Consider the following 25125-nt stretch of genomic DNA (forward strand, 5'->3'; position numbering starts at 1 on the left):
TTTCCTCCAATTGATTTATAGGTTTAATGTAATTCCTATCAATATTCCAGTAAAGTTTTTTGTATATACAGACAATCTTATGCAAAAATTTACTTTAAAAGGAACAGGTACTACAGTAGCTAAAAAAAATCTGGAAGAGAAGTATGAAGTGGGAGGAGTCATTCTAATTGATACTTGGTCCTACTTTATACCTATACTAACCAAAACACAGCAGTACTGGCACAGGGCTAGACACACAGATCAAAGGAGTAGCATTGAGAATCCAAAAATATAAGCACACAAACATACCCAACTGATTTTAAATAAATGTGAAAAGGCAAGTCCATGGAGGAAGCGTAGCTTTTTCAACAAATGGTGCTGGAGCAACTGGACATCTATCTGAAAAGCTAAACCTTGACCTAAATAAACTTTACACTTTACACAAATATTAACTGAAAATGGATCACAAACAAATGTAAAACAATACACCTGTTGACAGAAAAGTTAATTTAAAAAAACAAAATTTTTAGGATCTAGGGCTAGACAAAGAGTTCTTATACTTCATACCACAAGTATGATCCATAAATAAAAAAATAATGAAATGAACTTCATTGCAAAAGATATTAAGAGGATGAAAAGATAAACTACAGATTGACAGAAGATATTTGGAAACTATATATCCAAAAAAGTACTATTATCTAGAATACATAAAGAATTCTCAAAACTTCACAGTAAGAACACAAATCATTCAACTAACAAATAGCAAAAGACCTAACAGACATTTCACTGAAGAGGAGAGAGAGATGGCAAATTAGCACATGAAAAAGTGTCAAATACCTAGCCATTAGGGAAATACAAATTGAAACCACAGAGAGGTATCAGGATACACTGACAGTGATGAAAAAAATAATGACAATACCAAATGCTGCAAGGTTGTGGAGAAACTGGATCACTCAAATAGTACAGCTACTCTGGAAAATAGTTTGGCAGTTTCTTATATGACTACACATGCAACTACCATACAACCCCTATTCATTCTTGTGCATTTTTCCCAGAAAAATGAAAACTTATGTTCACAAAAACATGTACACGAATGTCCACAGAAGCTTTCTTTTCAAGAGCCAACAAATGGAAACAACCCAGATGTCTTTCAATGAGTGAATCAACACCATGGTAATGTCCATGCTGTGTAACACTACTCAGCAATAAACAGCAACAAATTACAGATACATGCAACAACTTGGAGAGATTGTAAAGGAATTATGCTGAGTGAACAATCCAATTCCAGAGGTTATATAATGTATTACTCCATTTAATAACATTTGTAATTAAAAAATAGATATGGAGAAAAGATTATTTGTTGTCAGGGGTCTGGGTTTAGACGGGAAAAAAAGGTAGAAGGGACAACAAGAGGGATCATTGAGGTGATGGCAATGTTCTGTATCTTGACTGTTTCAATGTCAAGATTTTGATCATGAGATTGTACGACAGTTGTGGAAAATGTTACCATCGAGGGAAACCAGGTAACGGATTCATAGGATCTCTTTATATATGCCTTGCAACTGAATATGAATCTACCATTACCTCAAAAATAAAAATTTCATTTTGTTTTTATCTATTTATTTAGAGAAATAAAGCATGGGAGGGGCAGAGACAGGCAGAGGGAAAGGAAGAGAGAGAATCTTAAGCAGGCTCCACGCTGAGCAGGCTCCATCTCATGACCCTGAAATCATGACCTGAACCAAAATCAAGAGTCGGATTCTTAACCAACAGAGCCACCCAAGCGCCCCCCAAATAAAAATTTTAGTAAAAAAATATGGTGCCAAACAACTTAGTACGTTACTATTATGGGGAGACATTAAAATACTTAAATGTGCACTGGCTAGCCCTGCATATGAAACTGCTGATAGGGCACAATTGAAGAGGGAGGTTAAAAATTGGGGGTTAAGACTACAAGAAAATTTTAGTTTTTTATAAGATAAACTTACTCCAAAGGAAAAGAGGACATTGTTGTATAGCTCTCCTTCATTTACTTTTTCATGTAAAAATTAAAAAAATGTTGGAAGGAGAAAATCGAGTAAAAAGCCAGGTAGCATGCAGCAAAGAATTATGTCGTATTATTGTGTCCCGGATACCAAGAGAAGGGAGTAGGAAAGATATATTTTTTTAAGATTTTATTTATTTACTTGACAGAGATACAGCGAGAGAGAGAATACAGCAGGGGGAGTGGGAGAGGGAGAAGCAGGCTTCCCGCTGAGCAGGGAGCCCGACGTAGGGGTGAGCCAAAGGCAAATGCTTAACGACTGAGCCACCCAGGCACCCCATTAGCAGGAAAGCTCTTGTTTGTTATGCTGATAGTAATCTTAAGGTGTTCCCATTATTTATACCATTTAATTGTACATATACAGATATAAATACAAATTAGCTGTACATTGAAAGCCTTACTGTTAAACCTTTTCATTGATAAAGATCCAGAAAGACTAGAACGTATGAGTACACGCTAACATTTTTAGATATCTAAAGTTCTTTGCAAGTGAATTATTTAAAAACTAATGGTGATGGTTTTGTGGTCTGAGAGCTAACAATGTGCCAATGTATCAGTGACTCAAAAAACAGCCTTGGGTTCCCCTCACGCCAACACCAAGCAATGCTATTTAAACTGCTCATTTATAATGGTTTTGAGGACTACTTTCCAGATTGAAAAAGGAAGCCATATCAACACTACCTTCAAATCAATCGGAATATTTTAATTCTAGTAAGAAGACTATCTTTTTCTACAATTTACTGCTTTCTCTAGAATATTGCTTGACACATACAAAACTTTAAGGTGCACCTTCCATTAAAACATAGCCATATGAACATATGGCAAATGTCACTGTTTTTGCAACTTTTCAACCTTTCATTCATTACTTCAGTTATAAATTCAGGGACATGTTAATGTAATTTCTCAGAGCATTGGGTCACATTGTATATTTAAACACATCAAAGAACTGCACCATGCTTTAGAAATTCAGATTACTAATGCGAACGCAACATTATTTTCTCATCAACAATAAATAATGAAATGAGGTGTTAGACTATGGACATCCAGCTCAATATCTCAGATAAATGAGTACACACATTTGTCTATCTTGAAGAATCACCTCTACATGCATGAACAATCAGACATAATGATTTTTTTAAAAGAAACAGTGAAATTAAATCAAATCACTATTAGTTAAGTGAAGAAAGCCAGTCCAAAGAATACTCTTTAACTGTACTAGTTTGGCAATTATTTATCAATGTCGTTACAAAATTTCTACTTCTAATAAGAGATATGTTTGACCATATAAGGACTGGTAGGTACACCGTAAGGGAAAGAACAAGAGTTGCCGAAGGAATGATGCATTTGTCCTTTTGTAGTGCATCAGACATTTTTCCCAAGCACAATTTTATTTGCATTCATTTATATTTTCCAAAATTAACTTTAACCTGTATGTTGTTAATGTTAACAACTCCTACGTGGTTAAGAGTTAAGTTTAACTCTTAATGTGGCTCTGACCGATTTTAATGTCCTAACGCACCTGTGGCCATGACGCAGCATAAAGCTAACTCTTGTAGGGGAAAGTGAGGGGGAGGCATGATCCTCAAACAGTGGAGTGAGAGCTGCAGATCAGAGTTTCAGAAGTGGAAGTCCAATTTTGATTTGAAAAAGACACTGAGACCTCCTCCAAACTGAGAATCTATTGCATTAGATCTGGCTTAATTTCTCTTAATAAACCAAAATGCCGAAAGACAAAGATTTAAGCACACCCTCTATATGCCTGCGCCCTGTTTTGCCAATGCTCTTATAATCTAATGACATCCACAATCATTCATGCAGGGTGTGATTCACAATCCATGAAGGGCTAAATACTTAAACTAAGATTTTTTAACCACGAATGTGTTACATGAATACTGTTTCAGTGCATTATCAGTAAGCAAACTACCTCTGTCTCTTCTACAAGCAGACAAAGACATATGGATGTGTGATGAGTTTCTTTGTGGATAAAGGCACAGCCTTTGTTATTAATTTTTCTTTGGCCCTAAGGGACCCAGGAAAATTTCTCTATTGACCCAGCACTTTTAGTGAACAAAATGATCGGGAACACAGCCTTCTTCCCTCGCACGGCAACGCCGCCTTTGCCTTCTAGAGCACATACACACGTTTACCTAAATCATCTTTACGGATGTGTGCAAACCGGAGGTATCTGCGCTCTGTTTGTCTGTGAAGGGCAATAACAAAATGTTACAACCCATTTAGCGATAAACTATGCATCCTTTCTGCAAGTCTTTGCTTACATTTTATTTGTAACATTTCACCTCCTCTATAAATTTTATTTCATAGTCCTTAGAAATTTCTGGCAACATAAGTAGATACCCAGATGGTATCTTTTTTCTCCATAAGCCAGAAATAATGCCTCAGTATAAATTCCAATCCCATCTTTTTATGATTTAGGTTCTAAATTTTAGAAAGCAGCAACACACACAAATATTGAGACAAAACCTTTAGGTGAAAGGGATAGCAGCAAAATTTAAGTGTAAGAAAGCAGCATATGATTTAATTGATTCAGCAGTAATAGAATTAAAAGAATACCTGATGACACAGGCGTAAAGACCACTGTCCTGCAGTAGCGTTGGCCGAAACCAAATCGAGTCTTCTTCCTTGCTCATTCTACTTCCATCAAAGGCTATTGGCTCTTCAAAGTCTCCAGGACCAGAGCTTTTGTACCACATCAAACTGAGTCCAGCACTTTGGGCCAGGGAGTAATTTGCTCTGATATAACCATAAAAGAGTGCACATTTGATTCGAACAGGCTCTCCCACCAAAACTTGGTATTTCTTGATATCGACAGACCAATCTGTGCATCCATCAGCTATAGTGAACAGAAGAGAGAGAGAAAGAAAACGTTAGAGAAAAAAGTGAACCAATTAGTTCATTCATTCATTTATTCATTCAACAAATATTTATTGGGCATCTGTACTGAACCACATTCTACTCGAGGCATAGAGCATGCAGCAATGGATAAAACTCAGAAGGGCACTGAGCAGTAGTTTACCCTGCTAATAAACAATATATTCATCACTTAGTTTGCTCCTGCTGCTGTTTATTTTAGTTTGTATCAGTGCAATTGATTGGTTTTTAGTTTATTGCCTTTTACTCTAAATCCACTTTTTTTTTTTTTTTTTTTTGCTTGTTTTTTTGACAATGGATCTGGGCCTTTGAAATGTTTCTCTTTTGCTAGCTGGCAGCACAGCTTTGTTAGTAGAGGGCTTTGGAGAGGTGCTGAAGGAGGAAAGGGTTTTTCTCCCTGATTCCAGCAAGCTTCCTTGGAAGGTTCTTGCCGTGAGTGAGACCTTTCCAGCACCTGACTCCTGCTTCTCCAGGATACAGCTTCTGTGTGCACAGTAGCCAGCGGCTTGGAGACTTTTTATCAGAGCTTCAGGCAAGGCACCTTCCCATGAAGAGCTTTCCCAGGCACCTCAGAAGGTGAATCTCTAAGTTCCAGAGGGCAGATTTCCAACACATTCTGCCACTGTGGCACCTCAGTGATGTCTACCATTCAGTAAGCCAAGTACTTTGCTAGTAAGGTTTGGATCTCGGTTCTGGAGGTGGGAGGATGGAGGGTGCTTTCCCTTGGATGCTCTCTCGGCCACAGGGTTTTATAAAATGAGAGCAATTCTTCTAGTCTTTAGGGCTCTCTTTTGCTATGGACTGAATGTTTATGTCCTAAAATGCACATGTTTAAGACTTACCTCCAATGTGATTGTATTTGGAGGTGGGGTCTTTGGGAGACAGTTATGTTTCGATGAGGTCCTGAGGGCAGGGCCCTCATAAAGGGATTAGTGCTTTTATAAAGGACACCAGAAAGCTTCTCTCTCTCCCTCTGTCTCTTTCTCCCTTCTTCCCTCCCTCCCTTCCTCCATGGGATGGGGCTCACAGAGAAGAGGCCATGTGGGCACACAGTGGAAGGCCGCCATCTATAAGCCAGAAAGAGGGCTCTCAGTAGAAATCAAATCAGCTAGCCCTTGGTCTTAGACATCTCAGCCTCCAGAACCATGAGAAATAAATTTCTGTGTGTAAGCCTTCCAGGTTATGGTGATTTGTTATGGCAGATTGAGAAGACTAACACATCTTTCTTTCTTACTAGCCAATCCTTTATCACTCCAATGCTGTTACATTTAATACTTCTTTATATAAACTTTCCTTCTTCAAATTGGTGTGTGTTTTATCTCTGATTGGACACTAAATGACAAAATCAAAAATAAATATTTTACAGCCAAATAAGGCAAAAAGAAATACAACAGAAGTAGGTCAACCTCTGGTAATGGTTTCACAGCCAGAGACAGAGGTAGATAGTCACTTTGCTCTGCTTCAATGGAAGTTTGAAATAGAAACCATGGTGGAAAATGTGGCTGATGGGGGTGGGGGCTGGTTGGGTTTTTCTGGGTGTCTTGGAAGCACCACCTTCCAAATGGCATCTTGACACCATTTTTTTTATCACACACACACACACAAAACAACAGGTCCCCACAAAACAGGTGTATCCCCATTATCATTATCATAGAGAAATGGTGTATTTCTTGCTTAGATGAATAATGTAGGATTCAAGAGAAGGAAAATAATCAAGATGAGAAGGAAGACATGCATTACTAGAGCAAAGAAGACACATGACCTATAGAATTTCTGCATTTCTTATCTTAAAATAATATCTCACATCTAATGAGCACTTAACTATGGCTGAGTTTACAGATTTTCATTTACCCTTCACAAAAACATCCACTAAGGCTTTTGAACTAACTATTCTCTCTACATGGGAACTTTTTTCTTTTTTTTTTAAGATTTTATTTATTTTTTATTTTAGAGAGAAAGAGAGAGTGTTTGAGCAGGGGGAGGGGCAGAGGGAGAGGGAGAGGGAGAGAATCCCAAGCAGACTCTGTGCTAAGTGTGGAGCCCAATCTCATGACCCTGAGATTCTAACCTGAGCAGAAACCAAGAATCGGACACTTAACCAACTGAGCCACCCAGGGACCCCAACATGGAAGCTTTCTCACCAACTGCGTGGCTTCCTCCCTCCATTCCTCCAAATATCACCTACTTGAAGAGGTCTTTTGTAACTGCCCTGTCTGAAACACCAGCTTCTTATCCTGATCCCTTATTCCAGATTCTGCATCAGTATTTTTCATAGGACTTATTATTATCTGATGTTACATTATGTACCCACTTTCTGTTTGCTTTGACTCCCCTGTAGAATGGAAGCCCCTTAAGGTCAGGGAATTTGTCCTTCTAACTTACTTCTTTAGCCTCAGTGTCTGGAACTCTGCCTACTAACTCAACACACAGTACTGGAATGAATGATTGAATGAGTAAATAAGTTAATAACTAAATTTTACATTTGAAGAAACTCAACACCAGTGCCAGGATTCCCACCCAGCTGTGTCTGGCCCTAGAATTCATTCTCCCTACCAACATGATGTTTTGTTTTCTAATTAAGGTATTTTCAATTTCACAACATTCTTTAGTTAATTTCAATTACCAAATTTTGGTCTAAAATTCCTATCAAAGAGTTGTATTTTGTTAATGTGTAGAGTAAATGCACTAGAAACTTGGTGGACATCAATGTCAAAGTTATTGCCATGATTTCTGTCAGTGACTGCTGCAGAGCTGACACACCCACTAAATGGGATGACAGAATTGTACACAGAGATGTGAAGGTTTTATGAATATATGTGATATTTGTCAACATTATTTTGTACATTTATCCCACTGCATGAAATAAATCCTAGGCGGGATTTTATTTTAAATAGTTATAATTCTGGTGATAAGCATGAAATCATCTTGTTCTACCACTATATGAATTATACAATTCTAGAATCAAGTTATTGTAACTGAGGCCATCTGTCACAGAAGACATCTCTGCCAGTGAAAAAGGCTGAAACACCTTCAAGGTAGCAGTATAAACAGGGAGATAAAATTATTCAAACTCCCAGAAGATTTGTAAGATAAAGCAAAGTGCTTAAAGCGAAAAACAAAAATAGTCAAGAAAATTCTAAAAAGTTAGTAACAAATTAGATAAAGAGAACAGAGGGAGAGTTGCACTGGGGAAAGAGATACTAGCATATACTTTTAGAATATACTTACTCAGAAAAAAGTTGAAAGAAAACCATAAATATTCTGAAAATTAAAGTTATTCAGGGGTACCTAGCTGGCTCAGTTGGTAGAGCATGCAACTTTTGGTCTTGGGGTTGTTGAGTACAAGCCCCATGTTGGGTGCAGAAAATACTCAAAAAAAATCTTTAAAAAAAATAAAGTTACTCATTACTTAACTAACAATCAAGAAGAAGTTTCAAACAGAGTCATAAGACAAGGAAAAGGCAGAGGTAAAATGAAGAAATAATAGCACCTTGGATGTCAGAGACACCTTATATGTTCATTTTAATATGGAAACAGATGTAGGATCTACGGCTTAGGAAGTTCTACTACCATTGAGCTTAATGTATGATGTTCAAAAGTAAACTATAAAATCAGTAACATGTTTTTAATACATTTTTGGGAAGGATGTCAAATAATATTAAAGTAATCCAAGATATTTTCAAGTTACTTGGATAAACACATTTAAATAAATGATGAGCTTATGTCTTTCTTCAATAATTAAAGCATTTTATTATTTTTTAAAGATTTTATTTATTTATTTGAGAGAGAGAGAAAGAGAGAGAAACAGTATGAGAGGGGAGAAGGTCAGAGGGAGAAGCAGGCTCCCCGCTGAGCTGGGAGCCCGATGTGGGACTCGATCTCAGGACTCCGGGATCATGACCTGAGCCGAAGGCAGTCACTTAACCAACTGAGCCACCCAGGCACCCTAATTAAAGCATTTTAATAAATGAAGTAAGTGAAGAGTGATTTTTTTTTTACCTTTAATATTTTGCCTCATTTACACACAGACTCTCTGTCTTACTCTTTTTTTTTTTTTTTCCTAAACCATTTGAAAATAAGTTAGGACATAATGACATTTCATCCTGCAATACTTGAGTATGCATCTCCTTATGAATACATTTTTCTTATATAGCCACAAAGCATTTTTTTTTAAATCTTATGTAGCAGGACATCTCAAATCTTAAAAGAAAATGTGATAACTTAAAACCCAAATCTTGATGACCGGAATCACTACGGATATGTTTAGTTTTTCCTTACTTCAGCACACAAGCTCTGCTCATTTGGAAACAATCATTCCCAAAGTACCTTTCTAGACAACGTTAATCCCATTATGTAAGTCACCATTATTATTATTTTTTTTAAAACTATCATCAGGTAATTGGGTAGACCAATAGCATTTAATCTGTTTTTCTTTCAGAATAATACACCCTTCTATAAGCCTCTCCCAAAACTTTACTCTTAGTGTTCTCCTTCCTTGATGAGAGGCTTCCATGGAAGTGCTCTAGTCCAGTGGCCCCTCTGCAGTACATAGTCCCTCACAGTCCATGGGATGTTATGAATCCATAAAGTCATAAAGGAGGGAAGGAGTAGGAAGCCCCATATTCATTCACTTTTGTTGCCACCCATAATATTTTGGGAACTTAGATGAAGGCAGTGATGGAATTAAGATTCAGAACAAATTCCTTTACAAGGAGTTCATACTGATTAGCACTTCATGAACAAAGGCTACATAGACTACATAATGTAAATATATTCAAATGAGATTAGGGAGAGGATTTTTAATTAAGTCACTATTACTGATATTTCCATGGTAACAAGCTTGAAGGCTGTGTTCCTAAAAAAAAAAAAAAAAAAAAAATCTAACCATGTGTTGACCTTACACAAACTACATTCTAATATGAAAATATAAGACTTTACTTATAAAAAGGCAAATTCTATTAATCTTAAAGTATCTACTTGGGTAGGTACATTGTAATAATTATAAATGATAAAGATATCTATGATAATGTAACAGATGCCCCAACCTGATCCCCTTTACTAAGCTAACGTATCCATTCTCTGGCTACTGTGAGTAATTCAGGCTAACAGCTCACAGTTGTCTCCTTGTTAAAAATTACCCTTGATTGACAAGAGCCATCCTGTTGGGAAATTTACATCCCCTTGCGTGTGCCCACTGCCAATAACTGACTTATGTGAGTGTACAAAAGGCCACTCCTTTGCATCAAGTAGGGACATCCCAATAGGGCAGTTTATGTGCCAGAGCTCCTGTGTGTGTGGACCAGGCTAAGTCTACAGTTTACCTGTGACCTCTTCCCTCAGCTCTTTAGCCTTTCCTATTCTGCTTCCCTCCCTCCCTTTTAGGATTTTCCTGAAGAGCACTCGATCAATTTTGAGCATCAAAAACCCTGTTTGGGCTCTATTCTAGGAAAGCTGATCTAACACAATTATATCTTCATATAATGAGAACCACCTTCATCCTAGTTTCTGCCCTAGGGGCTAGAGACCAAGACAGACAGACAGAGCCCTTGTTTTCAAGGAGCTCACAGTCTAATAGGAGAGACTGACAAATTAAAATCACACTTCGGAAATATACTGATTAAGAAATGCAGAGGGCTCCAAGAACATGTTCCATAAAGGGAAAATATTTGAGATGCCTCTCAGAAGTTAAGAAGCTAGCCATACAAAGAATAGGCAGTTATTGACTTTGGAAGTGAACACAAAAACAAAGACAAAGAAATAACAGGTAGCAGAATTCTGCAGGCTTTGTGATATAGAAACAAGTTCAAAGCAGAAAACAGTAAGAAATGAGGGCAAAGAAGTAAGCAAAGACAAATCGTGGAGGTACTTTTATGAGATGTAAACAAATGTTTGGCTTCATTGTGAAGGCGATGGGGGAGATATAAAGAGTTTTAACCAGCAGTGTGTTGGGACCAGTCTAACAGTTTTAGATGCACCATGCTGGCTGTATTTTTAGGTAGAGATATAAGGTTTTAGCCAGGAGAGTGATGTTATTGAAGGGCTGAAGTTGGGCAGTGGTAGTAAAGAAGGAGAAATGGAGTAGATCTGAGAAAGTTTTAGGAGGTAAAATTGGCAGGAGTATGTGACTGAATACAAGCAGTCAGGGAGAGGAGTTAATGTCAGTGCACTCCGCAACTCGTATCTTTTGTCATAGACTGAAATACCTCTCCCAATCAACAAAAAAATCTACATCATTTCTGTCAAGGGGTGGGATCTTTGAAATGTTTTTATAATTTCCTCATTTAAAGTTTTTAGGCAATAAAAATGTAATGAATTTTCTTTTAAAAAAGACTCACAGACCTAAAATCTATATACTGTCACGTCGGCATCATTTGTTTCTAGCCCTAGTGTGCTTGGAAAAACCCAAACGTGAGACATGAACTTATTTAAGGCAAGTGTAGGCCATGCACATAAGCTATCACATACACTGAACAAAAAGGCTGAGGCTAGATTTTAATTAGGCAAATGCTGTACTTTATCTGCACTGGCTGCTATCTTTGCCAAATATGGACTTCATAAGTGAAAACTGGCAATGCTGGCAGAGATGCACCCAAATTATCAGCATCAATGACAAGAGCAAAATACAATGCAAGCTAACCTTTATAGCATGCATTGGTTTATGCAACAATTTGTCCTCATGTCTCCTTTCTGGATTATGTTTTTCTGGGGTGGAATGTTTCCAGATTTGGGCCCTTCAAATATATGTACAATGTAACAATTGAGGAAGAGCTCTTTCAAATACTTTGAAGAGATTTATGTGGGTGGTAAGAATTGATATTACTCAAGAGATTCTGCCAATGATCAGAAATCCAATTTCTAGACTACCCTTTGTCTAGCAAAGCCTGAAACCTGGAAGTTATCATGTATCCCCCTCTCAACGTAGGTCATTTTCAGGTGGGTGCAGACCTTGGTCGGTTGTTACCAAATTTCTTCTGAGATACGGTTCCCTTTTCATCAGGGACAGCTGGTACCAAGGAAAAGTAGGATACTGTTAGTGGACTTAACCCTCCATCGTATCTTAGCCTCCAAATTCTGGCAGGTATTCCTGATACCCCAAAACCCATGCACTGTATAGCATGTACTTGGTAAGGATTTACTTTCTTTCAAGTATTTGTTTTCTTTTTTTTTTTTTAAGATTTTATTTATTTGTTTGACACAGAGAGAGACAGCAAGAGAGAGAAGACAAGCAGGGGGAGTGGGAGAGGGAGAAGCAAGCTTCCCGCCGAGCAGGGAGCCCGATGCGGGGCTCGATCCCAGGACCCTGCGATCATGACCTGAGCCCAAGGCAGACGCTTAACTACTGAGCCACCCAGGTGCCCCCAAGTATTTGTTTTCTAATGATTAAAAAGAAAAAAGGGAAACTATAAGAGAGTAAAAAGAGAATAACATTTCATCCATGATCTAGCCTTTTGTTTACTCAATTTCTTTTCCCAGTTGAGATGACATATAAAATTTTATATCATGATTTTTATTGAATATTTCATAATAACTGCATAGTATTCTATAATAACGCTCATTATACTTTACTTAATTCTTCTACTGTTAGTTGACTTTAAGTCTTTCCCCTAGGTTTGACTGTTCTAAGTAATTCCATGATAAAACAACTTTATATCCAATGTTCCACAACTTTGCACTCCAGAAAGAAAAACAAAAGTATTATTTCCTCAAGAAAGAATCCCAGAAGTGTAATTACTGGATCAAATAATACATTTATAAGGTTTATACTAAATTTTAAATAGATTTTTAAAAATTCTTTCATAGCCTCCTTTTACAATAGCCATCTATATCAGAGCCTATTTCACTACATAAGCTAAGATTTTATTAACTCTATGCACTGTTTCTTTAACTGAGCACCAGGTATAGTTTACGTACTTTTTGTCTCAAATTACAAAAACAGAGCATCAGTATAAGTACCACTCATCTGATAAGTGAGTGTGAAAATTGTCACAGCCACCATTTATCACCCTAAATCTCTGACTGGATTTATCATACCTATTTTGCTCTATTTCAAAATCTTTTTATTTAACGTTATAATTCAATCCATTCATTTTGGTATTATCTTTTTTTTAAAAAAAAGATTTATTTATTTATTTATTTTAGAGAGAGAGAGAGAAAAAGCAGCAAAGGGAGAGGGTGAGAGAAAATCTCAAGCGGACTCTGTGCTGAGCAGAGCCCAATATAGGGCTCGATCTCCCAACCCTGAGATCAAGACCCTGAAATAAGGACCTGAGATCAGGACCTGAGCTGAAACCAAGAGACGGAAGCTTAAGCAACTGTGCCACCCAGGCACCCCTTTGTTATTGTCTTTTCTGTTTGTTTGTTTCCTTTAGATTTTATTTATTTATTTATTTATTTATTTATTATTATGTTATGTTAATCACCATACATTACATCATTAGTTTTTGATGTAGTGTTCCATGATTCATTGTTTGCGTATAACACCCAGTGCTCCATGCAGAACGTGCCCTCCTTAATACCCATCACCGGGCTGACCCATCCCCCCACCCCCCTCCGAAAGACTGTGTTAACACAAGGTTTTCCACTTCCTTTGGCTCCACTCTACAGGTAAGCTTCCCACAGCTGAGGAAAGCAATTGAGTCTGTACCTGCCATAAAGGCAAAATAAGGCAGTGAAGCTTCCTAAGGCATGGTAAAGGGATATGTTGGCTGACTTGGGACCCCTTTTAGCTCAGCCATAGCAGCCCCTCAAGCTCCTAATCCCTCTCTTCTCACCTATGACAACCCCTGGTCCATTACAAACCACAGCAGTATTTTGTATTTACTCTTTCGTAACTGCTGTTATCTTTTCCTTTACTGGATAATGTCAAGAGCGACTCTAGAGTTACTGCCTGTGGCCCAACAACAAACAGTGACAATGGCCCAGTATTTTCCCATATCATCCAATAAGGAGAGAGAAGTCATCTCAGTGAACAACATGGGGTTTATGTAAAGCATGCTTAAAATCAGCTTTCAGTGTTGACAGCTGCTCAGAACCAACAGTTCATTTGCCATGGGGTCACCAGAAATGCTACCATATTCCCAGAACTCTAGAATCTAGAGCAACTATGGATAGGATTTTTATCCTTTTTGGAGAGGAACATCAAAGCCAAGCCCAAACAGCACATCTCTGGGTTGAAATAGCAATCTGGCCTTGGTCTTTGCCACACACAAATTTTTCTTTGATGATTTAATATATCTGTATATTTTTCCTGGTTCGATAAAATAAATCCCTTGTTCAGGGCAAAAGAAAGTCAGGGTTTTATATTTTCAGAAAGAAAAGAAGGACAAATAGATTCCTGGCTTCTAAAGGGGAGTCAGCAACACTAACTCTTGATTCCCTCTCCTTGCATTCTCATATGGGTTTAAGGAGTTCTGTGCTTTTGGCTAGCAGGGAACCCTCTATACCTCAACGTAAATATTCACTGAACATCTCTGCTTACAAGTTCACTACTCTGTGATCAACAGGGACCCATAATGTCCCCTGAATGGCTCTTGAACTAAAATAGTAGCCCTTCCTAACCAGCCATGCACCCCAAAGGAAGCACAAGCATATATACATCTGCAAGTGTAGTGCTTTTAGGTCCTACTGCTTCCATAAATCAATTCAATTTTACATTATTATGTCATGTTGTACTTCTTCCAGAACTTTGGACTTATTTCTGAGCTACCTCATCTGTATAAAGTCAGAAAGAAATCAATCTTGAGTTCAGTGAGGCCTTGGGAAGTTGACAGTTAATCTCTTTGTGCCTCAGGTTACATCATTCATTCATTTATTCAGCACACACTGTAGGACAGGGAACACTCTAGGTGCTGGGGGTAGAGTAGTGAACAAAACAAAGTTCCAGCTCTCTCAGAGAAGAAAAACAAGAACCATACCAATATAATGTATTCAGAAGCAAAAATAAAGCATAGCAAGAGGCCAGAGTGTCCATGGTGCTCTTTATACAGTGGCCAGAGAAGGGCTTTTTGAGGAGCTAACATTTGAGCAGAGAGTCAGCTGGGCAATTGCGTGGGACATCAGGATTCAAAACCAAGGTTCTGAGATGGGAATGCACCAGATATGTTTACAGAAGAGAGGGAAGGCTGGGATATATGGAGGAAGGGAGTGGGAAAGAGAGTGGCCAGATCCTTCAGGGCCTTTCCTCATCTGGAAGAGACAAAGAGTCATCATCTTTTCCCAGACTCAAGGTAAAAAGTAGGAAGAGAGCTACTCAATATGCAGCACCACTTATTGTTTTTGTCACTAGAGGACCTCCTCTGGATATTTTCTTGTCATCTCCTGGGAGTGTCACTCTTCTGTGGCTGGCGCCCCACACATTCACATGGCCACACTGAAGTCTACCTTAAATCATCGTCACCATGTACATTAAACATTGCGTACTGCTTTCCTCACACTGCTATAAGAAGGTACCACAAACTGAGGAGCTTAAATAACAGAAATGTATGCTTTCACAGCTCTGAAGCCTAGAAGTTATAAATGAAGGTGTCAGCAGGGAAAATCTGCTCCATGTCCTTCTCCTAGCTTCTGGTGACAGAAGGTGATCCTTAGAGTTTCCTGGGACTCCCAACATTTCCTTTGTCTTCACACAACATTCTCTCAGTGTTGGTGTATCTCTTCTCTTCTTCTTATGACACTAATGATACTGTATTTAGGGGTCACCCTTCTCCAGTATGACCTTATCTTAACTAATTACATCTGCGAAGACTCTATTTCCAGATAATGTTGCATTTTGAGACTCCAGGAAGAGCATGAATTGTACGGGGACTCAGTACATATTTGAATCCAGGCTGATTAGTGGATGAGCTTTTCTGGATAATCAAACTGGCTGATAAAGAAAAGAGAGGGATATACTCCACATAAAGATGGAAAACAAAACAATGAAGTTCTTCTGAACATAATTTAACCAGAAAGGGCTCTGGGATCTACATGTGACTCATTCACCATGAAAAACATTAATTGTCATTCTCTGTATGGACATGCCTGTTAATGAAGACAGAGTTAGGAAAACCAGACCCAAGTTCAAATCCCAGCCACATCAAGGTCAAGCAAGTCAGCAAAGCTCTCAGGGCCTTCATTTCTCCATGTTGAAAAACTACCTGTGGGGTTGTTCTAGTGTTGATAAAGGAAATCTCATTTCACCTTAGGCTTGTGCTTGAGCCTGCTGCATGCCCTGGAAGGAGTGACGGATGGCAGACAGTGAGCAGTCAGGGCCCTGGAAAGCAGTCACCTCTCAGATAAATGGTCAGGAAAACAGCTAGATGGTAAACTTGGATGGTGTGCGGTGTGTGATTCAACTGTACTATCTGGGTCAACAGGTGGACTAGGGGTTTGGCAATCACCTAGGCCAACCTCCAGTAAAATGGTCAAACCTTGAAGTGGCCCCCAAGGCTTGTGCAAACTCACAAATCAGTTTTCCTTGTGAAATCTTCTGGCTTTGCCATTTTTAAGGCCCACACTTGCCTTTCACCTGGGAAATAGTCTTCATAGGGATTGTTTTTCCTTGCATACAGATATGTGGTCAATTTTTTTCCATGCCATTTTCTAACAGTTCCTCTGAAAACCCCATTTCTCTGTGTTGGATCATAGTATCCATGCCTTGCATGGGAGTAAATTCTGCTTAAGACTCATATGGTCTTTGAATCTTTTTCTTTTCTTCATGTTTAAAAATGGTATGAGGAAGTGCCTAACACAGTACCTGCAATATAGTAGATGTTCTTTGCCATTCTCACACAGAATAGGAATAGGAAAAGTCCCACTGTTTGGGTGAACACAAGCTGACACACACTCTACTACAAGAAAATCTGCATTCTTTTGTTGTTGTTATTATTCTGAGCATAAGGAATTGATGCATATGGTCCATCTTTCAAGGGTAGAGCAATCTCAATTTAAAGATTTTTTTTATCTTTCAATTGTTTATTTCTTCTGTGTTCTCTATTTAACATGAAACATTAGTGGATAAATATTTGCTTACATGTTTTTCATTCATCACTGAACTGTGGATACTTTGGGAAATGGGTCTTTATGTATATCCATGCCTATATCTCTCTATCTATCTATCTATCATCATCCATAAATGTAAATCTAATATATCTCTAATTAGATAACCATAGTTATTTCCATATCTATATTTGCTTACCATTGTGATCAACTGAATAAACATTCACTTAAATCAGTACTGGAAATGTGTATTACTCACAACTATTGTTTCTAGGTATTTTTAACCTTACTAATTTAGAAAAAATTAACACTATGCATTTTCCCTTCCTTTTGTAATACTGCAAAGCAATACAATTTTTTTGACTCAGAACAATTTTATTCCATAGAACTGAACATAGTTCAGAACTCAGTAAATCCTTGTCGATTCACTAAAAACAATGCATTCTGTTTTACATTCATTAGGCATACTATTTATTACACTATTTACTTAGTTCAAGTGTATCTCCACAAAATCCTTCTATTCGGGCCACAAAATAGATAAGGCTATGTGCATAGAGATAGGTCAAAAAGTATTGCCAGTTTTAGGAATTTTATACCTATGGGACACTTTTTGATGCTGGATGAAATAACAACATGATGAGCAACAAACCAAATAAACAGTGAACAAATTTAATCTCTTTTCCAATTTAGCCTCACAGGGAAAGGCCTGTTGGATGGCAGGACACCCACCCTGCAAAATGATCCTTTAAACAGAGTAACAAGGTTTAAGGTGCATATTTACTTTAACCTTGTTTTAGAAAATGTATCAGAACAGAATTCTATTTGTAACGATTGCAAGTTATAAATGGGCTATTGTTTGCAGCAATGAACAAATGAAATCAACATGCATTAGCATTCGAATCATGTTTCGGGGGTGATTTCACATCGGTTATCAACCACCTACTATATGCAACTCACTGTTCTACAACAAAGACTCCTGAAAGTGTTGACTCTGAAGAAACCATCTTTAGTGAGGAAAGACAGGTCAACAACTATATATATCAAAAACAGAATGGAGAAATTTCAACAATACAGATAGCACTGCTGAGGAAACACAGAGCAAGAGGTTTATTTTATCTCAAGCCCAAACTCTTTTCTATTTTTTTTTTACATACATTAATGGAGCAGAAATCTGACTGGGAAGATCAAAAAGAATTTAGAAAGAGATGGAATTTGAATTGTGCCTCAATTTAAAACTTGGTAATTGGGAAGGGAAAATTTCAACTCATGAGATATCCCCGTTAGGGCAGTAAAGGATAAGGTTCTGAAAGGGTGTAATGGGGTGGGGAGGAGAAGAGTGTAACCTGGTGAAAATAAGATCAGAAAGGTGGGTTTGACAAGACACCAGGCCAAGAACCTTGAACTTAATCCACTAGCCCAGTAGTTTACAAATTTTAGTGTGTGAAAGAATCATGTGGAAGAGTTGTTAAAAGACAAGATTGTTTGGCTCCACCAACAGAGTTCCAGATTCAGAAAATGTTGGTTAGGAACTAAGAACTTATATTTCTAGAAAGTTCCCAGGTGATGCTTCTGAGATGAACCACTGCTCTAGTCAATGTAGACAGCAGGAAATATCTGTGAAGGAAGTGGTATTATCTGATCTACATTTTAGAAGATCTCTCTAGTGGCAATATCAAGGATGGACTGAAAAGACTCAACTAGGAGCAAGGAGACCACTTAGTTCTTAAAATAGTAGAGGTGAAGAAAAGAAGTGGGGAGTGATATGAAAAAGAAATGTGGGGGAAATTATAGAGTAGAATCAAAAGGATGGGGAGATTAATCAGACAGGAGATATGAAGAAGGAGTCAAGGATGGCTGCCATTTCAAACCAGGATTCCCAACAGAATTGTGACATCACTAATGGAAATAAGGGGCAGAAACAGGTCTGAGATGGAAGTTGGCAAGTGTGGTTGGGGTACACTTATTTGTTAGCTTACAAAACTTTTTTTTTTTTTTTTGCTTTTATCACAAGTGTTTACAGCAGAATGCTATTGCTTGCATTGTCTAGTCAGTGCAACAAAAGTATGTCTGTGTATCTTTTCCATACTGTGAGCTCTGTTGTGCATTCAAGTCTCCTAAAATCAGAGAAACATTAAAAAGAAATGGGAATGAAGCCTAGTGTGTTTTAATATGCATTTGCTTTCAAAAGAATAATATCACACATTGTCTATTTGATTAACTTAGTGCAAAAATTAAGGGGAAAACTGCACAAAAGTACACAATTTGTATACTGTTCCTTCATGTAAATTTCTAAGTGAAAATTTTAAAAAAGGTCAGAGACTTCTTTTTAGTGATGCTAAGTTTTGTATTATCACTGTAGAAGAGGTCTCAAGAAAATGCATAATAGGCTGTACACATATTAGCTTTATACACAACTGGGTGTTCATCTACATTTATATGTATAATCATGTGTTTGTCATGATGGGAATCTGCTGACACTGCATTTTGTTCATGGTATTACAAGCAAGTATCTGTGCACCTTTCTCAGGATCTGTTTCTCATTTTTGTCATGGGTGTAAAATTAAGAGTTCATTTCAATTATATAGAACTCCCTCATTTATATAGTATTTTCATAAGCACTATCAGACTTCTGCCTTTAAAAAGTGGTAATAAATTCAGAAAACAAATCATGGGGAATACTTTGTATCTTTTCATGCATATTTAAAGAGCCAAGAACAGGTGGAAAAATCAAATATAGAAGGTTTCCTTGAACCTTAAACTTTACCTTAGAGGCTGTGTTGACAAGCTCAGGCATTCTTTAATCATGGTGAGGAGAAATCTATGTTTATTTATTTTATTTTATTTTATTATTTTTTAGTCACCATACAGTACATCATTTGTTTTATGTAGTGTTCCATGAATCATGATAGAAACTTAAGATAGTGCTCCATGCAATACGTACCCTCCTTAATACCCATCACCGGGCTAACCCATCTTCCCACCCCCCTCCCCTCTAAAACCCTCAGTTTGTTTCTTGGAGTCCACAGTCTCTCATGGTTCATCTCTCCCTCCGATTTCCCCCCCTTCATTTTTCCCTTCCTTCTCCTAATGTCCTCCATGCTGTTCCTTATGTTCCACAAATGAGTGAAACCATATGATAATTGGCTTTCTCTGCTTGACTTAGTTCACTTAGCATAACCTCCTCCAGTCCCATCCATGTCGATGTAAAAGTTGGGTATTCATCCTTTCTGATGGCTGAGTAATATTCCATTGTATATATGGACCACATCTTTATCCATTCATCTGTTGAAGGGCATCTCGGCTCTTTCCACAGTTTGGCTATTGCGGACATTGCTGCTATGAACATTGGGGTGCATGTGCCCCTTCTTTTCACTATGTCTGTATCTTTGGGGTAAATACCCAGGAGTGCAATTGCTGGGTCATAGGGTAGCTCTCTTTTTAATTTTTTGAGGAGCATCCACACTGTTTTCCAAAGTGGCTGTACCAACTTGCATTCCCACCAACAGTGTAAGAGGGTTCCCCTTTCTCCATAACCTCTCCAACATTTGTTGTTTCTTGCCTTGTCAATTTTTGCCATTCTAACTGGTGTAAGGTGGTATCTCAATGTGGTTTTGATTTGAATTTCCCTGATGGCTAATGATGATGAACATTTTTTCATGGGTCTGTCAGCCATTTGTATGTGTTCTTTGGAGAAGTGTCTGTTCATGCCTTCTGCCCATTTTTTGACTTGATTACTTGTTTTTAGGGTGTTGAGCTTGAGAAGTTCTTTACAGATTTTGGAAATCAGTGCTTTGTCTGTAGTGTCATTTGCAAATATCTTCTCCCATTCTGTGGGTTGCCTCTTTGTTTTGTTGGGTCTTTCCTTTGCTGTGCAGAAGCTTTTTATCTTGATGAAGTCCCAAAAGTTCATTTTTGCTTTTGTTTCACTTGCCTTTGGAGATGTATCTTGAAAGAAGTTGCTGTGGCTGATGTCAAAGAGGTTACTGCCTATGTTCTCCTCTAGGATTTTGATGGATTCCTGTCTCACATTGAGGTCCTTCATCCATTTTGAGTTTATCTTTGCACATTGTGTTAGAGAATGGTCAAGTTTCATTATTCTGTATATACTTGTCCAATTTTCCCAGCACCATTTATTGACGAGACTGTCTTTTTTCCATTGCATATTTTTTCCTGCTTTGTCGAAGATTATTTGACCATAGAGTTGAGGGTCCATATCTGGGCTGTCTATTCTGTTCCAAGTGGGATTTATCCCTGGGATGCAAGGGTGGTTCAACATTTGCAAATCAATCAATGTGAAAGAACACATTAATAAGAGGAGAGAGAAGAACCATATGGTCCTCTCAATTGATGCAGAAAAAGTATTTGACAAAATACAGCATCCTTTCCTGATTAAAACTCTTCAGAGTATAGGGATAGAGGGAACATTCCTCAAGTTCATATAATCCATGTAAGAAAAACCCATAGTGACTATCATCCTCAATGGGGAAAAGATGAGAGCCTTTCCCTTAAGATCAGGAACATGACAAGGATGCCCACTCTCATCACTATTGTTCAACACAATACTAGAAGTCCTAGCAACAGCAATCAGACAACAAAAAAGAAATGAAAGGTATTCAAATTGGCAAAGAAGAAGTTACACTCTCTCTCTTCACAGATGACATGCTACTTTATATGGAAAGCCCAAAAAACTCCACCTCCAAATTACTAGAACTCATATAGCAATTCAGTAATGTGGCAGGATACAAAATCAATGCACAGAAATCAGTTGCTTTCTTATATACTAACAATGTAACTGTAGAAAGAGAAATTAGAAATCTATGTTTAGACAACAGAAATTGCATTGACTCAGACTTTGTTGTTTCTGTTTTTGTTTTCCCCTGCCTTTAAGAGGGAATAGCCTCTGAGTGTGAATATTTTGTATGCACTTTTTGAGGGCTGATAAATTTGAGAGGATGCACTTACATGAAAAACTGGACTGGACAGTTATTAATGTGAACATCTACTAAATTCAAAGCAAATTTAAGTTGATGCAATGTTACTTAGCAATTAAAAGATTCTCAAGTGCTGGTTTGAGATTATCTTCATAGCCTGCTTATCAATACGGATTAAACGAAAAGCCAGAGGAATCTTCTGGCCTAGCAGTTGCTGCCTCATGAAAACATTTGTTGCAGTTAAGCTGTTCTTATTTACATACAAGTTCAAATTCTCAGAAAGTGGCAGTTTGCTTCTTATATGGCTAACTAGTAAATACCTTTAAAGAGGAACATAACTTCTCATGGTTCATCCAGCTCAATATCCTTTCTTTGGGTATTGTACCCAAAAGCCATAGCTAGGTTCCTTTGTATGCCCCTTTGTATACCGCTCCAAGTAGCTCAAAGGTATAGAACCTTTATGGCCTTGGTAGTCATGCCATGCCTCTTTTCTTTAATATGTTTCAAACAGAAAATATTTGCATTTGCGGGGGGATTTTACAGTATTTAGTTTGAGTGACCTCTGCAGGGAGGCATTCACTGATTCATTATTTCAACTAAAATGTACAAGGTACCCTAGGCACTGCTAGGGATAGGGTAAAGCATCTGATAATCTTACCCATATCACATTAAGCAGGGTTCCCTTCTATTCTAAACTTACAGCTTATGTTGTTTCCAGTGTATTGTTATGGGCAAGATGGGACACTGGTCTCAAACTTTATTTTTCAATCTGGTATTCACGAATATTTCGAAGCTTATAAAGGCAGTGTTGTAGGTTCCTTTTAGTGATCATTCATCACTAAAGGTGGTTTTTTTAATATTTCTTTTTTTATTGTTCTCTAGTATTCAAAGTTAAGTTCTTGTCTTTGCATTTGACATTAAGGGCCACGCTGGCTTATACAGAGACCCACCTGGGTACCATGAAATTATGAGAAATAAATATGAACTGTGAAATGTATAAAGCCTGTGCATTCTCTTCCTTTATTTCCATTAATGTGCCATGAAATAGTCAATCACATATTCTTTTATTCTATAAATTGGAAAATACTGAATAATTCAACAGCTTTGAAATTTCAGAACTTCATTCAATGGAGTAGCTATAGTCCCTGATCTCTTTTTTAATATGCTGCCAGTTATTGCAAGTCACAACAGCACAATACAGGGCCAAGATGAATATCACTCACTCAGTTATTTCCTTGAATGGCTTCAGGGTATGAAGTAAACTATACTATATCACTGTCCTCATAATGAGATCGTTCTGCTGGATAAACAAGTTCCCTGCAGGCCCTACCTGCTGATAGGACCCACTGAACCAAATATTTAACACTTCAGAGAGGCTCCTCCTTGCCATTCTTCAATATTGCATGCATCACTTTCAAGAGAAAATTTGATGCAAAGAAGTAGAAAATTAAGCTACTGACTCCTGGGTTCGTTGCGACAACCCGGCTTAGGAAGAAAGCCTCAACTCAATCTGTGCGTCTGATGAGATAAAAGAAGTTTGAAAGTTCCAAAAAAGATTGTGGGAATCTAAATTCTTGTTCTATCTGACCAATTTACACATGGAATTTGGTGAAACCACTCCACCCATGGAAACCACTGAAACAAAGCATGGAGTTAATCAAGTGCTTATTCATTTGCCTGAAATATTCATTGAAGAAATTGACTCATGCAGAAAATAGATCCTTTTTTCTACCATTGTTTAAAACATGACACTGTTGTTGTAAAAGCACTTCTTCCACCAGTAGAATGAGGTCTCTTGTAGGAAGAAAACAACACAGCTCAGAAATAGTACTTTGATAGTTTTCATGTGTGAGGATGTTAGAACACCAAATTTGGTTGAGTTGTATGTATGTATGATTTTTGTGAATGTGTATATGTGTGGGTGCTGGTTTTGCCCTTATGTTCACTGTCATAATGTTAACAAACTTATGGTCTCATAGTTTTCTTTCATAAACTTCCCAAGAGAATGGTGTCAAAAGCAAGCTCTTTATCGTCACTAGTTCATGTATATTACTCTCATAATGGAACTACAATACCGTAAGTGCTGTCAGACAAGTCAGAGTGCTATGACAGTGTTAATTCTTCCTAGGGTAGTCAAAAAAAAGGACTTTGTGGGGGCATGCAAGAGATGGGGCTTTGAAATTAATCATGAATTCAGTGATGACAATTCTAAGAAGTGAGAAAAGGCAAGCTAACAGTGTGAGTAGTGAAATGATGAGGTATATTTAGATAAGAAGTTTGGTTTAGATAAAGCATAGAGTTTGTAGTCCCAGTGATGGGACTGAGAGGCAGTGATGGAGGATAGCGCTTGGTGAGAGAAGGCCGTTTGTTTATCTATGTGCCCTCATGCACAGATCAGAATGACTGATTGATGCAAACATGGCCCCTGACCCAAGGGCAGACAATTCCTAGGCAGGCAAATAACCCATGCCTTGGTTTCATGAAAAAGATGAGTTGGCCTAATCAGAACCATCCTCTCTAAGCAGAAACAGGAGACTTTAGGTAGACTTAGGCCAGAGAAGCTATAATCAACATGTGAAATCCAAAGTTATAATGGAAAAGCTACTATGAATAATTAGAGAAAGCTAGTCCAAGAGAGTTAAGAGTGGAGACAATGCACAAAGATAAGCTTAGAAAAAGCAGAGACCAAGAGACCCATTAAGACCCAGAAACCAGAGAAAGTCCCTAGAATTTAATTTGTGACTTATTAGTTCTGAACCTAAATCCCATGCATCTTTTAACAGAACACTTTTTTTGTGTGTTTAAGGTATAATAACAAAACACTTTTTAAAGTAATATGAATGGGTTCTGAACTTTGTGCCTAAAAAAGTCTCATTAAATATTTTCATATCAGGATTGTACCATAAGACATACGATGTCATTTTATGCATTATCCGTTAATATTACACGGTATAAATTATTCTTTAAGTACAATTTATAAAGGCTATTGTTAGTGGCGGCAAATATATTCACACTATGAATGCATCATATTATTAGAATTTAATTTGTTTTAACTTTCATTTTAATATACAGTACCATGATCTATGTCATCTTATATGCATTTTCTTTGAATTTCTGATTTTGCTTTGAGCTTGAATATCTAAAGGAGGATTACTGGGGTCAAAGGATCTCATATGTTTTGCCAAATTGTTTCCATACAGTTTAAGCCAATTTATATTCTTCTCTGCAGTGTATGAAAGCATCCAGCTCATATTATCTAGCTATATGAACTGTATTTCTATACCACTACATTCTCCATTCAGGGCT

General features: G+C 37.6%; 1 protein-coding gene across 1 annotated transcript in view; it reads right to left on the reverse strand.

The window, feature by feature from the left end:
• Positions 1-25125, reverse strand: part of IL1RAPL1 (interleukin 1 receptor accessory protein like 1) — a 1385574-nt gene that overhangs the window by 681423 nt on the left and 679026 nt on the right. Inside the window, exon 3 of the mRNA XM_027608280.1 lies at positions 4595-4874. Coding sequence (XP_027464081.1) covers positions 4595-4874 — 280 coding nt within the window. The remainder of the gene's footprint in view (positions 1-4594; positions 4875-25125) is intronic.

The sequence above is a fragment of the Zalophus californianus genome, chromosome X, assembly GCF_009762305.2.
Source record: "Zalophus californianus isolate mZalCal1 chromosome X, mZalCal1.pri.v2, whole genome shotgun sequence".
NCBI lineage: Eukaryota > Metazoa > Chordata > Mammalia > Carnivora > Otariidae > Zalophus > Zalophus californianus.